The 14,152-nt window shown below is 35.8% G+C and overlaps 1 protein-coding gene across 2 annotated transcripts; it reads left to right on the top strand.

Annotated features, from left to right (window-relative positions):
* The first annotated feature begins 642 nt into the window (after window positions 1-642).
* Window positions 643-12,822, top strand: LOC103480604 (E3 ubiquitin-protein ligase TRIM39). 2 transcript variants are annotated; one of them, XM_008435619.1, is made up of 15 exons: window positions 643-722; window positions 3,696-3,848; window positions 4,293-4,518; window positions 5,460-5,704; window positions 6,322-6,426; window positions 8,240-8,335; window positions 8,611-8,844; window positions 8,919-9,066; window positions 9,431-9,478; window positions 9,611-9,637; window positions 10,598-10,662; window positions 10,759-10,869; window positions 11,528-11,646; window positions 12,418-12,514; window positions 12,637-12,822. In XM_008435619.1, the coding sequence occupies exons 2-15, from the start codon at window positions 3,708-3,710 to the stop codon at window positions 12,784-12,786; spliced, it is 1,812 nt and encodes a 603-aa protein (XP_008433841.1). In that variant the 5' UTR covers window positions 643-722; window positions 3,696-3,707; the 3' UTR covers window positions 12,787-12,822. The 2 variants fall into 2 exon arrangements, with proteins under 2 accessions (XP_008433841.1, XP_008433842.1); XM_008435620.1 differs by having other exon boundaries at window positions 669-743.
* Window positions 12,823-14,152: the final 1,330 nt, after the last annotated feature.

Genomic DNA, 14,152 nt, shown 5'->3' with positions numbered 1-14,152 from the left:
AAGGAATAATAAGTAAGTACATGCATAAGTACACAGAAAAATAAAATAAAATTTCAATCTTCCGGCTCTAGTGCCTTGATGAAGTATCACTCTCTTGTTAATAAATACTAGTTATATGAATTAATATTAATGTTCTTAGGTGCTGTTCTTTTATTTTCTTCAGCACTACTCATTCGTTTCAGCTTGGTTACTTTCAAAAATTGCATGAAGATGTCCCACATGTCTTTAAATTCACTGGTGTTGTTCGTTTCTCCAAAGCAAGGCAGGAAGTCATTTCACAGAGTCACGTTGCAGTTTTAGGAAGGTACATGCTTTTCCATTTCAAGGTAATCTCCATCTTAATGAGCAACTCCAACTATCTGTCATAGTGCTGAGTTAATGATGTTTGACAAATATTTGTTTATCCTCGGTTCCAGGAAATACTTTACCTGTAAGAAATGCAGCTGAACATCTCATCAAATGCAGCTTCAGGATTGGATCTGCTGACTTTTGACCTACTCTGCAGCATATCTGAGTGTGTTCCTTTTAACTTAACCAGTCCTGCCACTTTTACCTGGTAAAGGAAGAGATAGGTGAGTGGGAGTGACTCTGGAAAGAAAAACCTCCGCCCTGAGTCAGGTACATCCACATGCAGGTTTAAATCCCAGACACACTAAACTGTGACAGCGCGAGAAGGTACGGACCTCAAGCATCTCTGAAGGGTTTTGGACTTACGGCTGAAGGTATCTGCTTGTTATTTTGAAGTAGGTCAAGTTAATATGTTTAGACAGCATAGAAACAATGCGTCACATTGTGTTATTTAGTGAGGATTATAAATATATTTTTAAAAGAAGTTTTGTATTTTTAATCCAAAATTTACATATGAGTAAATTCTTAACAAAATTTAGCAGTTTAGAGTCAATAATTTCTTAATATTGATGAAAAAGTACTTGTTCCACTTTTACTTATAATATGGAGAAAATGTCTTTATCTGCCCATCAAACTAGACTGAAAAGTTACTTATAAGTTAGTTTTGTATGCTTTATTTCAAGTGTGCTAAAATATTAGCATTAGAAACTAGACCAGAATTCCTTGGTAAGATTGTGTTATTTTGCAGTGTAAAAAATCTGTACACCCAGTTTGTGTTTAGCTCTGTCTGCCGGTATTATGGTTTCTGAAAGTCTAATCTTCTCTGATGTGAGTATATGACTCTGTTTAGGGAAATTTGTGACATTTATTGAGTTTTTTGTTGTTGTTTTTAAACATGCTTTAGCGTCATAATTTCATTTTTGGTTTATTAAACTCATTGAAAAAAAGAGAATGGAGCTCCAAATTTTAAAAAAGAGTTAGTCACATGTAGTAAAATTAAGTTTGTCAAACTTAAATAATTGTTATTTGTTTAACATGATGACTTAAACTTTATATACTTACAATGGGTACAGAAATTAGTCTCTCTTACATCATGAGGGTGGTGTCACTTACATTGGAAGCACATTTTCCCAACACTTATTGTCAGGTTGGAAAATATGAAGAAGCCAAGCTGGTGGTGTAATGATTTGGCAAACATTTGGGTTTTGCTATCCGGTTAGACTCTACCTTCACATGTACCACCAGCTAACCATTGTTGTGGAAAATGTACACCAAAACTAGCTTTCACAGCAAAAATTGTTCATCAATGACTTAAGGGGATAAATACTGACTGTAAAGCGGTGTTGCCTCCAAATAAAACAGATTTTAATCCAGTGAAACATCTCAAATCCAATCCATGGAGGCTCTATGTCTCTATTTACTGGACTTGAAGGATTTGCTGCAAAACTGAGCCAAACCCCATTCCACACCTTCAGTGGTGTAGTGGAGTCCATGTCTTGAAGGCTCATGGTCATAATGTTATGATCTGTCTACATGCATTGAAAATACCGTTATGTCCTATCAGTCAGGTGAAGCAGTTCGTTCAGGTCTTCCCCGTTTAAATTTCCTTTAGTATTTGAGGCTGGGTTAACATCCAATCTCCTCAACACCATCAAGGCCAAACAAATGTATCTCTCTCTCAAAGAATGTACTTCTATCAGATCCTCAGATCTCAAAGTTTAAAAATGCACCCACAGGACAAAGAACATGCACTTTCATTTTTGGATGTCTTCCATTGAAGTTAACATTTTGTACCATTCCATAGGGTTTGAGCGGAGACCATGAGACAGGAAGTCAGATTTCTTCTGATAGAAACTCTGCCAAATCTGATGAGCTTGTCCAATTGTTTCCTAATATGTATGCAACACGTCTTTATTATTGCTGATGTTATTACTAAAGTCTGAGGTACAACGAAACCCCATAAGAACTGTCCTTCTTATGGTTTTTGGGAGCTCATTGAGGTTGACAAGCTTTTCTTAATTCCTACTTGTGATAGAGACACAGGATTACCTCAAATAATTAGAAATATATGTATTTTTTTCACAATAATAGTACTTGTTTATCACCTTCTTTTGCAAAGAAAGAACATACTTTACAAGTAAAGAGAAGTTTTATTGGACATAATCAAATATTGAACACTGGAAGGAAGGATGTTTAGGGTTGATTTTGAAAATCAACAAAGATTTGGCATTTAAATATCATATCTTTAGTAAGGAAGGAACATCATCTGTCCAAACCTGAAACTTGGACTGATTAGCTGGTAACTATCAAGAGATCTGTGTCAATGCGTATGTAGGGGAAAGGTCAAACAAGACTTTAGGGTTAACACGTAAGATTTTTCTTGCAGAATATCTTCAATAATTCAACATATTAAAAATATTTAGTAAGAATTTGTTTTATATTGTTTAACCCTTTAATTATTTTCAAGACCTTATGTGTGTTTCCTCTCTCTTTTCCATATAGCAGTTGTGCAGTTTGCCCCAAAACACCACATCTGAAAAGCAGTTGACTCTAATTTATACAGTTAAAAAAAACTTTAATACTGTAAATAATGGAAAAATATTAGCAGGTTGCAGTATTTATAATGTAGTACCTTATAACACTGGTGCCTATTTATGTGTTTGAACTTAATGTACGTGAAAATGAAGGAGATAATCTAGCCTCACTTCATTCCTGAAGGTTTTTTGAACCTTCCTAATCCTAATCTGATCCAAGATAAATATAAGTTTGTTGGAACAAAACTCCAGTATGCCATGCTTTACTATATTTTGATTTTTTTTTCTATTAATTTCTCCTAATCAGATTTTTAGCAGTTTCATATTATAATGGCAGCTACAATGGCCTGTCTTATGCATCTGTGTCAATGTAGGGGAAAGGTCATTCAAGACTTTATGGTTAACATTAAGATGTTTCTTACATAACTATTTCATGTGGACGTCTGTAGCAGCACTACAGAAGTCAAAATATTATTTGACAGCATTTGAGTATTTTTTCTACCAATAAACAAACCTATTTCATATCCATACATGTTAAAATATCTGTGCATCAGGTTCTTTCTCTTGTTGGTTGAGTGTTTCGATGACTGACGGTAAGGAATTGTAGAGTAATCTGTACTTGTAGAACGTTTTTTTCAAGTTCAAAACTTTCACATGGTGATGGTGGTGAGCTACATTGTAGCCACAGCCTACAATGGAAGCTGGACTTTCTGACCACCTAAAGCAGACAAGGTGGTTGAAGTGTCCCAAGGTCACAGCGACTGACCTTCTGCTTTCTAGGGAGAGACTGTCTAATTCATACCTGTCCTTTAGTTTTGTTTCAGGATGTCTTTAAATGGCAGTTGTTTGACTGAAGAGCAGTTCACCTGCTCTATATGCCTGGATGTGTTCACCAATCCTTCATCTGCACCATGTGGCCACAGCTTCTGCATGGCCTGCATCACCAGATACTGGGATGGATCTCAGGCGAGTTATTGTTGAAGCTTCCTTCAAACAACTTTTACTTCTTCATTTTTGTTCTTTAAATTTTCTTGTCAAAGACAGAGCTATGTAGCATTTTTCTTTCTAGTGTGTCGTTCTGACTTAAATAAAGCACTATAAGGATCAGTAATTAAACCACTTAATACTAGTGAAAACAATGAAATGTTGGTCAGCAGTTAAAAAGGAACTCATTTTAATTTTAGGATCTAAACAGAAAAATAGATGAGAATCAAAGTTCAAACTTCTTAGAATTATAAGTCTTAAGACCATAAATCCTTTTGTTGACGGCAACCTGTAATTACAACAGTCACAAGGGCTATATTTCAACTGTATGATCGTTCTTCCATCTTCATTACCTTTTCATTTGTCTATTACCGTTGATCTTTTTCTCCTGGACATCCCTTCACCTATTCCATCGTCCTCTTCCAGGTTTGCCAGTGTCCTTTGTGTAAGAAAACCTTTCAGATACGACCGGACCTCCAGATCAACAGGACTCTGCGAGAGATAACAGATCAGTTCAAATCTATGAAAGGCGGAGTGTCAGAGAAGGACAAGAAGGGAAAAAAGATGGGACACAAAAATCACAACTTTATGGCAGAACTAAAAATGAAGCTGCCAAAACCTCTGCCCAGGAACATTGTAACTCAATCCCAGGGTAAGTAATCGAAAGGGTTTGGATCGAATCAACCAGGCTACGCAAAACATAATCACATGTTGATGCTATGCATGGAGAGGGTCCCCCCCTCTGAGCTGGAGGTTTGGACTAGGCCATTTTTCAATCTCTAATCTCCTTTTAGCGCATTGATTACTGTTCAGAAAAAAAACCTTAAAATAGTGTAAAACCTTTTTTGTGAAACTGATGAAGTTATTTTGAATTTGAACATCTCCATCAACCTTTTCTTATGCGATATTTCAAAAAATGCATTGAAATGTTTGACAGAAACATGGCCAGTGATTGAGAAGCTGCGGTTTATGTATTTACTAGAAATGCGACTCTCATGGTGGCAGCATGTTGTTGTAGCTCATTTCGTCGTGTTTTTTTTGGACACGGTGCAGGTCTTATTTTGTTACATTTAGACAGTTGCCATGGTGCGTAACCATGGCCACAAATGTCTGTTTTTTCCTCTCTAACAACTGGGAGCAACAGACTACAGTGTCAAAAGCTCAAATACTGTAATACGTGACCTGTGGCTCCAAGATGATATGAGTTACAACATTTATTTTTCCTTTGGAATAAATGAACAAAAAAAAAACTGAACGGAGATAATGATCTAAATCACATAAAGTAAAAAATTCTGGGGTGAAAAAATGTTTAGGATCAGATCTACGAGGAGAAACAAGAGAACAGCAACATGAAGATTTCTCCTTTGTGCAACAACCTTGTGGTTCTGGGTGGTTTCAAAACCAGCATACCTGTGAGGGCTGCCAGGTTCAGGTCATTTCACTTTAGCAGGGTTATGTAATCCAGCAATGATTTAGCTGGAATGTGGAGATGCTGTCCAAAAGATGAAATGTTGATTATTAGACTTCTTGAATAATAAAAACATGTTACATATTTAAAAGGACCTAACATAGTTTTTACTGGTTTTTTTGCAGCACATTCTTTCCCAGGTCTGTCTACGTCACCTTTGCACCAGAATGGCACAACCACGATGGCTTTATTGGTACCGAACCACCGCGGGTCTTCCAGTCTGGACCAAAGCCCTGAGCATCATTATCTTAACCACCATCGCTTCCCTCATACGATGTCCTACGCCAGCAGCCGCAGGAGGTTCACTCTGAGTGGAGCGGCCAGTAGCAAGAACGTCCCTCAGTGCGAAATCCATAATAGAGGAATACTGGTAAAACAATCAGCTTTCAGTATTATCTTATATATTAATATACATAGAAGAAACTTACTGTGTTTTAAATGCTAGTTGCTTCTGACAGATGTCTTCTGTTTTGGTTATTGTTCTATTTAAATGTTTTTAATAATCAAGTTTAAATATCCCATTCTTTAGAAGTGTTTTAATTCAGCCACATCCAGGAGGTTTTAACATAATGAGTCTCTTCAAACTCTAATTCTAGAATTTGACTAGGCCGCTTTGTGTCTTTTGCTGGACTTGCTTGTGTGTTATTGATCATTATCCTTATGGGATATTCCATGTTTTTTTCTGGTTGTAGTTCACTGGAGTCCCAAAGCCTTAGAAATAACTTTTTAGAAACCATTCCCAGGCTTTAGTTCCATAAAAACGTGACACATTTCCAACAACCCAATTCTGATCTTTTAAAAAAAATCTGATTTGTTCCACTTCTATACATGGTACACAAAACAAAATCTGATCATATCTGAATGGATGCAAATAATGACTGAAAAATAATCATAATTATGAATGAAAAGCAACAAAACAAAAAACAGAAGAAAACTGTAATGGAGTGAATACATTTTAACTGCAACACTTCCTCTTTCTGCTTTCAGCTTTACTGTAAATCCGACCAAGTGTGCATCTGTCCTGAATGTGAGATCGAAGACCACAACGATCACGACACCGTCAGTGTGGAGGCCGAGTGGATGGAAACCAAGGTAAGAAAATAAAAGCTTCTGCTGTTGTTTGGATCGACTTAAACTGACTGGAAAAGATGAACAGTCGTTGCTCAAGAAAGTGCAAGTGACGACAGACACCAGCAGTTTGTTTATGCTAAGTGCATTTCCATTTTAAAACTAATCTTTTCATCACTGATCATAGCAACCAGTTTTACAGAGTGGAGGGACACCCTGATGCACTGCAAAAACACAAAATCTTACCAGTTAAAATAAGACAAAACAAACTTAGAAGTAACTTTTCAGTAATATATAGGAGCTTGTTTAAAATATTAAGGCTAATTTCTTAATATTGATGAAAAAGTGCTAGTTCCATTTAGAGATTATTTCACTTTTAGACGTTTTTCCCACATTAGTGAAACAATATGAGTGGAACTAGTATTTTTATATCAATATTAAGGAATGACTGACTTCAAATAGTTTCTATTTTACCGAAGTTACTTCTAAGTTTGTTTTGTCTTATTTTAAGTGTACTAACATATTTGCACTAGAAACTAGACCAAAAATACTTGGTAAGATTTTGTGTTTTTTGCAGTGTGCTAGGCTTTAAATCAGCTTCATGACATCATGGAAACGGTCATCTTGAATTTACAACGATAAAACTTTGAGAAAAATTGGTGCGTACCAAAAGTAGGTTGAGGAATTGAGGAAAAGTGATTCAAAAGTTTAAAAAAACACTCTGAGGGTTGAGTTTTTAGAATCGTGGTTTGGATTGTTATCTTCAGCCTTCAGGAACCATTACTCCTCATTTACACAGAGAGCTGGCGACTCTGTGTAAATTTTAGAATAACCTTTAAACAGAACTGTCCCTTTAAGACTTATGTCTTATAATTTATAATCCAGTCCTCTGCTTTATGTTTATAGTTTAAGAACTTGTGCTTTAATGGGCAAAAAGTATGTCAGTCATGTTTCTTTCTTTGTCCAAGTTTGTTTAGATAAAAACTCATAATTAATGTGATTTTTCTAAGCACCAATATTTTAAATGACTAAATAAGATACAATTTCTTTAGTTACTGCTACACATGTAGTTTTAGAATCGAAAACTCACAAGGAGTATTCCTTAAAATATTCTGATGAAATAGGACACACCTCCATAAACTTCTTATGTCATCATTTGTCATCAGATCCATCTATGCAAACGGATACAGTAAGCTACTGGCAACATTACAATTTGTTTTTAATGCTACCTTGCAAATATTCAGGCACGATGCTGTTTAAACCTGTTAGAACCTAAATAATCATTTTTAGGCCGACCTGTGAAGACGCTGTTTCAGTAATCGATGCAACTAAAGATAAACACATAGATGAGTTTCATTAGATCTTATTTAATCCCGAAAATGTTCTTCAGGTGATAGAAGGCCGACTTTGTAACCGTCTTTACGTGGCTCTGAATGTTCAGGTCAGAGTTAATCTCTAGTTTCCAGCTGTAACAACTGAAGCTGTTCATTGACTCGAGATTGTTCCTCCTTTGGTCCAAAGATAATAACTAATAAATCAGCGTGTGTATTAGTTCAGTCACCTGGTGGCATCATAATGTAGAGCTGTGTGTCATCTGTGTAGTTTTGATCGCTAATCTTATATTTGTTATAATCTGAGCTACTGGGAGCATTTACAGATGTACATCATTGAAACACATCATTATTATACACTTTTATTAATAATGTAAAGCCTCAGTTAGTAGGGTGAGATGCAAAGTCTGAAATTAACTCTAAAAATAAGTATTAAAGGGGAAATCGGTGCCATAATATTAGTAGAGGGTGTAGTAAGTGTGATTAATGTCTGGGTGTTTTTACAGATGCTGCTGAGGGACTCAGAGCAGGACATCCAGGACATGATCAGCGAGAGGAGGAGGAAGATCGAGGAGATCAGGGAGTCTGTGACGGAGCTGGAGGTAAAACAACGTTACACAAACACAACCTGCACAATTTAAGGTCAAAATTACATATTTTTAAACTAGTCTAGCTTTTTAAAAAAATTATACAGAAAGTTTTGTTACTTCTTTTAAAATGAAACATGTATGTTTTTGTCTGTTTGTGAATTTTAAATATATAATTCTGCTTTTTTAAAGTCAAATTAAACCCTGGTTCCAGTGTTAATCTCTTACCTAGTTTTACCATAGTCTTCAGTTTTTAAGTCTTTTTCTAAATTATTTTCAACCCTCCTCAGATGGCGGTGGAGCGGGAGACGTCGGGCACCGTGTGCCTCTTCTCGGCGCTGGCCTCCGCCATCGAGCGGTCCCAGGCGGACCTGATAGAGGTGATGGATAACAGCCGCAGGTCGGCGGAGCATCAGGCCGACGCCATGATCCATCAGCTTGAGAGGGAGATCGAAGAACTCCAGAGCAGAGAAGCTTCTCTCGCTGAACTCGCCCAGTCAGAGGATCACGTTCACTGCGTCACGGTGGGTCACGACTTAAGGTTGATTTCATTAGAGAACTCTGGATGTTTCTGTATTAATTTGTAAATGCTCCTCAGACTTTCCCCAGCCTGTCCACACCTCCAGTCACCAAAGACTGGAGCGGAGTGTCGCTGAACACCGACCTGGGAACGGCCGCCATCTACAGATCTTTGGCAGCCACAGTGGAAAAGTTCCAGCGAGATCTAAGGAATATTCTAGAAAATGGTTAGTAAACGCAAAACATGAAGAGACCAGATATTTGTTGATTTTATATCTGTACACTAAAATATGAGCACAACTCTGTTTGATCCAAAAGAGATAAACTTTTTTTATGGTAATAAAGAGCAGATTTTGTTAAAGCGTTGAAGCTGGAAACTTCAGTTATTACCATTAATCATGAAACACCGCCCTCTAGTGGCCTGATTATTTATTTCAAAGTTTAGATTACATGCAGGAGTATCTTTTTTATTCCCTTAAAAAACAGTATTTCACACAGTTTAAATTGTGAAACTGTTGTAAAATAATTTTAATGAATTAAACTTTAGTTTTATTGTTCCAGCTCTTGAAGCTCTTTGTTGTTTTTCTTCAGGTTTTCCCTCTCGTGTATTGGAAGCCGGTCTGGCACAAACAAAGTCCAGTGAGTTCTTACTATAAATTTAAACTAACAGGATCCCAACACTTCATTTAATCAGATAAATAATGTTTTCCTTTCATGAAACTTCACAATCTATGGCGATTTGTAACATGTAAATGTTTGTTTCTCCTGCAGGAGAAAAGAGGATGCAGGATTTTGCACGTATGTTACATTCAAATCATAACATCTACATTTCCTTGTTTGCTACATATTTTACTTAAATAAAAATAGTTTTAAGAAATTTGGAGGATTTAGCTAAACGTCTTTCTAAAGTTTCTAGATCAACTAAAAGTTTCACACCCATTTGTTATAACAAATTCTTAATTAATATGGATAATGGGAATATTGCTAAAAGTACTATAAAACAACTGGATATGTTACTTTTAACACCATTTTTAATATTCTTTCCTCAGTGTAAGCAACACTGTTCCAATCATTGCTACAAACTAGCTAATTGTAAAATGAGATAAAGCTGTTAATATGGCAATCTTGGCAAAACTAAAAAAAATTTCTGACCATAAAAGAAAAAAAAATCTTTTCCCTCATCACTTTCTTTTTCCCAGAATGCTGTGCGGTTCTGGCTCAAAGAACAACTTTTCAAGTCTTTCAGAGAAGCTTGTTAGCTTAGCTTAGCATAAAAATATCATTAGTAGGATTACAGTTAGCCAGGCTGTCCTGGCATATTAAAAATATGTATGCCAAAGCATGTTTCTAACAAATTTTCTTTTCCAACATTATTTTCTACCCAGTCCTGATTTCATATTGGGCTAAGTTTCCAGCTAATTTCTTGATAAAGCAAAAAGTTAGCCTAGCTTAACCTGAGAAATAGCAGTTTGCTAACTACCAGTTAGTCAGTTGGAAAACAAGTGTAAAAATTGATGAATTAAAAATATGTTTTAAAGAGCTAACGCCTAAAGAAAATTACCACCAAGCTAAAGATAGTCTAATGACAAGTATCATAAAATCGTAGAATTAAATGCATTCCTTCTTAAGAGCCAAAACTTTACCAAAGAATAACTTTTCATATTAACTTGCATAACAATGGCATAAGTTAACATGATTAAGTGAGTTTAGACCAAGATTTTTAGTAAGTAATTTGCATTTCATGTTTTTTCAACACAGTGAACGTAACCCTGAACTCCAGCACCGCCCATCCCAGGCTGATCCTTGCAGAAGATTTGAAAAGTGTGAGCTTCCTGTTCAGTGGTTACAACATTTAATCACTAAGGCGTGTTTTATTTATAGATTTTAGAAAATCTGGCTAATAATCCATTCTTCTGCAGGTTTGGTGTGGGGATCGACACCATCACGTTCCAGATACTCCAGAGAGGTTCGACAGAGTCGTCTGTGTCCTGGGAAGAGAAGCAATCTCCCATGGGAAACATTACTGGGAGGTAATAGGCAGTTGAAACAAAACACAAATCTAGATTTCTAATGAAATTGAGAAGCCTGCACTCTCCAAAAAGATACATGTTGCCTTCCAGAACTTATCTGGAGAATTAAGATCACTTCCAGGAACTTCCAGGTTACTTTCCATGACATACAGGCAACATGATTTACACTGAATTTACAGGTTACTCTCACAGTTTAAATATTACTTACAGCTTACTGACTCTTCAGGGTTACATTCTAGAAACTAAATGGGAAAAACATCTTACTTTCTGTAAACTAAATAAAAAGTTATTCAACAGGTCGTTGCTAGGTAACCAAAGAATGAGTGAGTTGCTGGGTAACCAAAGGGAGAGAGTAGTGAATTCCACCACCTAGCTTAGCTAGCTTAGCTAGCCGTGAGAGCTGTTAAAACGTTTCCTCTACTTATCTCCCAGAATGCTGTGCGGTTCTGGCTCAGAGTGTATCATCTATTGATATTGATCATGTGTCTGTCACATTATATATTGTTACTGTTTTATTGTCAAGCTGTATTTGTAACATTTGTGACTAGAAATAGATGTAAACTGTCAACATTGCTGGTTGGATAGTTTTGTTCCAAGCTGCAGTCTTTCAGGATTCGTTCTGTTTGACGGGGAAACATGCTGTGCTTCCTGTGAACAGGTGGAGGTGAACGGGAAAACGGACTGGGATCTGGGCGTGGTCAGACAGTCCGTCAACAGGAAGGGGAAGATCGATTACACCCCAAACAACGGCTTCTATTTCCTCAGCTTACGAGACAAGTGAGTTTAGTCTGATGAGATCTTCTGGAAGATAGATGAAATGCTTAAAGGTTGATTTTTTTCAAAAGATACTTTTAATCTAATGAAAGAACCAAACTGGAATGCAGTTTAATTTTATGATTATTTTCAATAAATATTGCAACAATAAAGCTGTTTCTGATGAGACGAAAAGAGATTTTTTTTTAAATTACAAGAATAAAGTCATATTAGCAGATAAAAGTAGCAAGAATACTAGAAAAAGTAATTTTAATAAAAAAAAACTTTGATTGTTGTTTAGATCTGAGGTGACCACATTGTCTAGTAAATGATTATTTCCTTAATATAGACCCAATTATTTGCTCAATCATTTCAAAGTCCTGCTAATACTAATAATTTTATGCTAATATGTTAGAAGATTAAGTATTCCCTTATTTGTAGAACTGATAATAAAATTTCACAACAGTCCTCATTGCTATTTTTTTTTTTCGTGCAGGAGTTATTGTACATTTACTACTTCATTTTACTAATTTTACAGCTTTATTTCAGTAATATTATGACTTTATTCTCATTACATTATAACATTATTGTCATAAAACATTTTTCTCAGCATATTCCAACTTTATTCTGGTAATGTTATGACTTTTTCCTCATTATCGTGACTTTTTTCTTGTATTATAACGAAAACTTTGTCACATTAAAACCCTGTAACTGACTGTGTGTCCATTCTTCCCTCCATGGCTCTATAGGCAGGCAGACATGAGAAACTGTAATTGTTTTCTTCTTCTCCCTCAGACACAACTACGCCTTTCGCTCTGAGCCTTGCACAGACGTGGAGATAAAACTTCGACCTCATAAGATTGGAGTTTTTGTGGACTATGAGAAAGGAGAGGTGAAAACGATACGAAACTTTTTTTCACTTTAAGAAACTCATCAATCTAACGACTAATGGTTGGATATGCTACTTTACTGTGAAGTTAGATAACTGTCCTTTTTCTTTTCCTCTTCCCACAGGTATCTTTTTACAACGTCGATGCCAAAGTCCACATCTACACTTTCCACGACATCTTCACCGAGAACCTCTTCCCCTTCTTCAGCCCCTGCACCAACAAATCAGGAAAAAACGAAATGCCCCTGATCATCACTCCAGTACACATGGAGTAAAAGCTAACATGTTTTTAAAGTTCCTCAGATACTTCAGAATGAGTTTTGTTTCTTTTTTTTTACAGCTTTTTCCTCCTTTATGACTAGAAATTATTAACTCATACTAAAACTGAAGATCAGGTGGACTTCCTGGAGTTGGAATCCCAGAACTGAACCTGATTGACAATTATTGTTTTGCTTTCTTGTTGATTCTTCTAAAAACAAGCCAGCCTCACCTGAGAGGCTCAGAGTGTGGAAAAGGACAATAATTTCTGATCTGTTTTCGTCTCTTGAACCATATTTTAACAATTCTATTTACTTACTACAAAATTTACGCTATTCATGTAATATATTTTTAAATATTTACAGCAGAGGAAAAACATCATGGCTGCTGCTGAAGAAACTGTACAGAACATATTTCATAATATTTAGTATCGTAGTTTTGGTTTAAATGCCATATTCAGTTACATTGAAAGGAGAATTTAGATGTTTTTGAAATGGGGTTCTGTTGAGAGGTTATTAGCAGATAACAACTTACCTGCTGTCGATAACTATATTAAGATCTTTATTTTATATATCAAGAGCTTAGAGGCTAAAGCTAACTGCTAGTCTGTGCTGAGCAAAGGGAAAAGTAAATTTATTTTGAAATTACTCCAATCTAAAAAATAGAGGTGTTAGTTTGTATTAAATGGTTACATGGCAGTGGTTGGCACCCTTCTGCTAATGCGCTAATAGTGGAGCTAACTTTTTTGAGAACTTTTAGCAGTTTTGTTAACTTTAAATATGTTTAGCTCTACTAGTTTCCTCTAAATGAACTTTTCTGTATAAACTCTACTTGATAACTTTTAGCATGTGAAACTGAGCTCAGGAGTTTCCACTGGTTTTAGCCTGTTTTTTATTTGTTTTTCTGTTCTGTTATATATTATGAGTTAATTAATAAATAAATAACAGTTTTGCTGTGTTTGAATCTTATTTACTGTGAAACCACTAAGTTGTTACATCCACTTTGAAAAACATAAATGTGGACAAAATCCAACTTTTATCTGTTGTGTTGCTTTAGGATTATATGTGAAACATGCAGTAAGGCACTAAATGCTACAGTAAAGCAATTTGTTTGAGATTGCTTAGTGATCTTGCATGAAACAGAGTCAACCAACATGTTTGGCTGGAAATAAAATTTAGACTTAATATTTTTGCCAGTATCTTTGGATTGGAGAGACACACAATGGTTAACACACAGAGACTAGAAGGAAATGCTAACAAGCATCTGCAGAACATGAAGCTTATTTTAGATGCATCTGGCAGGAGTTTCCAACTTCAAACCTTTTGACCTGCAGCCTCTAAAAACTGTATTTAATGGGGACTGTAGTTGCTGTGACACCTGTTG

This window comes from Poecilia reticulata, linkage group LG18, assembly GCF_000633615.1.
Source record: "Poecilia reticulata strain Guanapo linkage group LG18, Guppy_female_1.0+MT, whole genome shotgun sequence".
NCBI classification, from domain to species: domain Eukaryota; kingdom Metazoa; phylum Chordata; class Actinopteri; order Cyprinodontiformes; family Poeciliidae; genus Poecilia; species Poecilia reticulata.
Note: the sequence above shows the minus strand (reverse complement) of the source record. Positions and strands in the feature narration are given on the sequence as shown.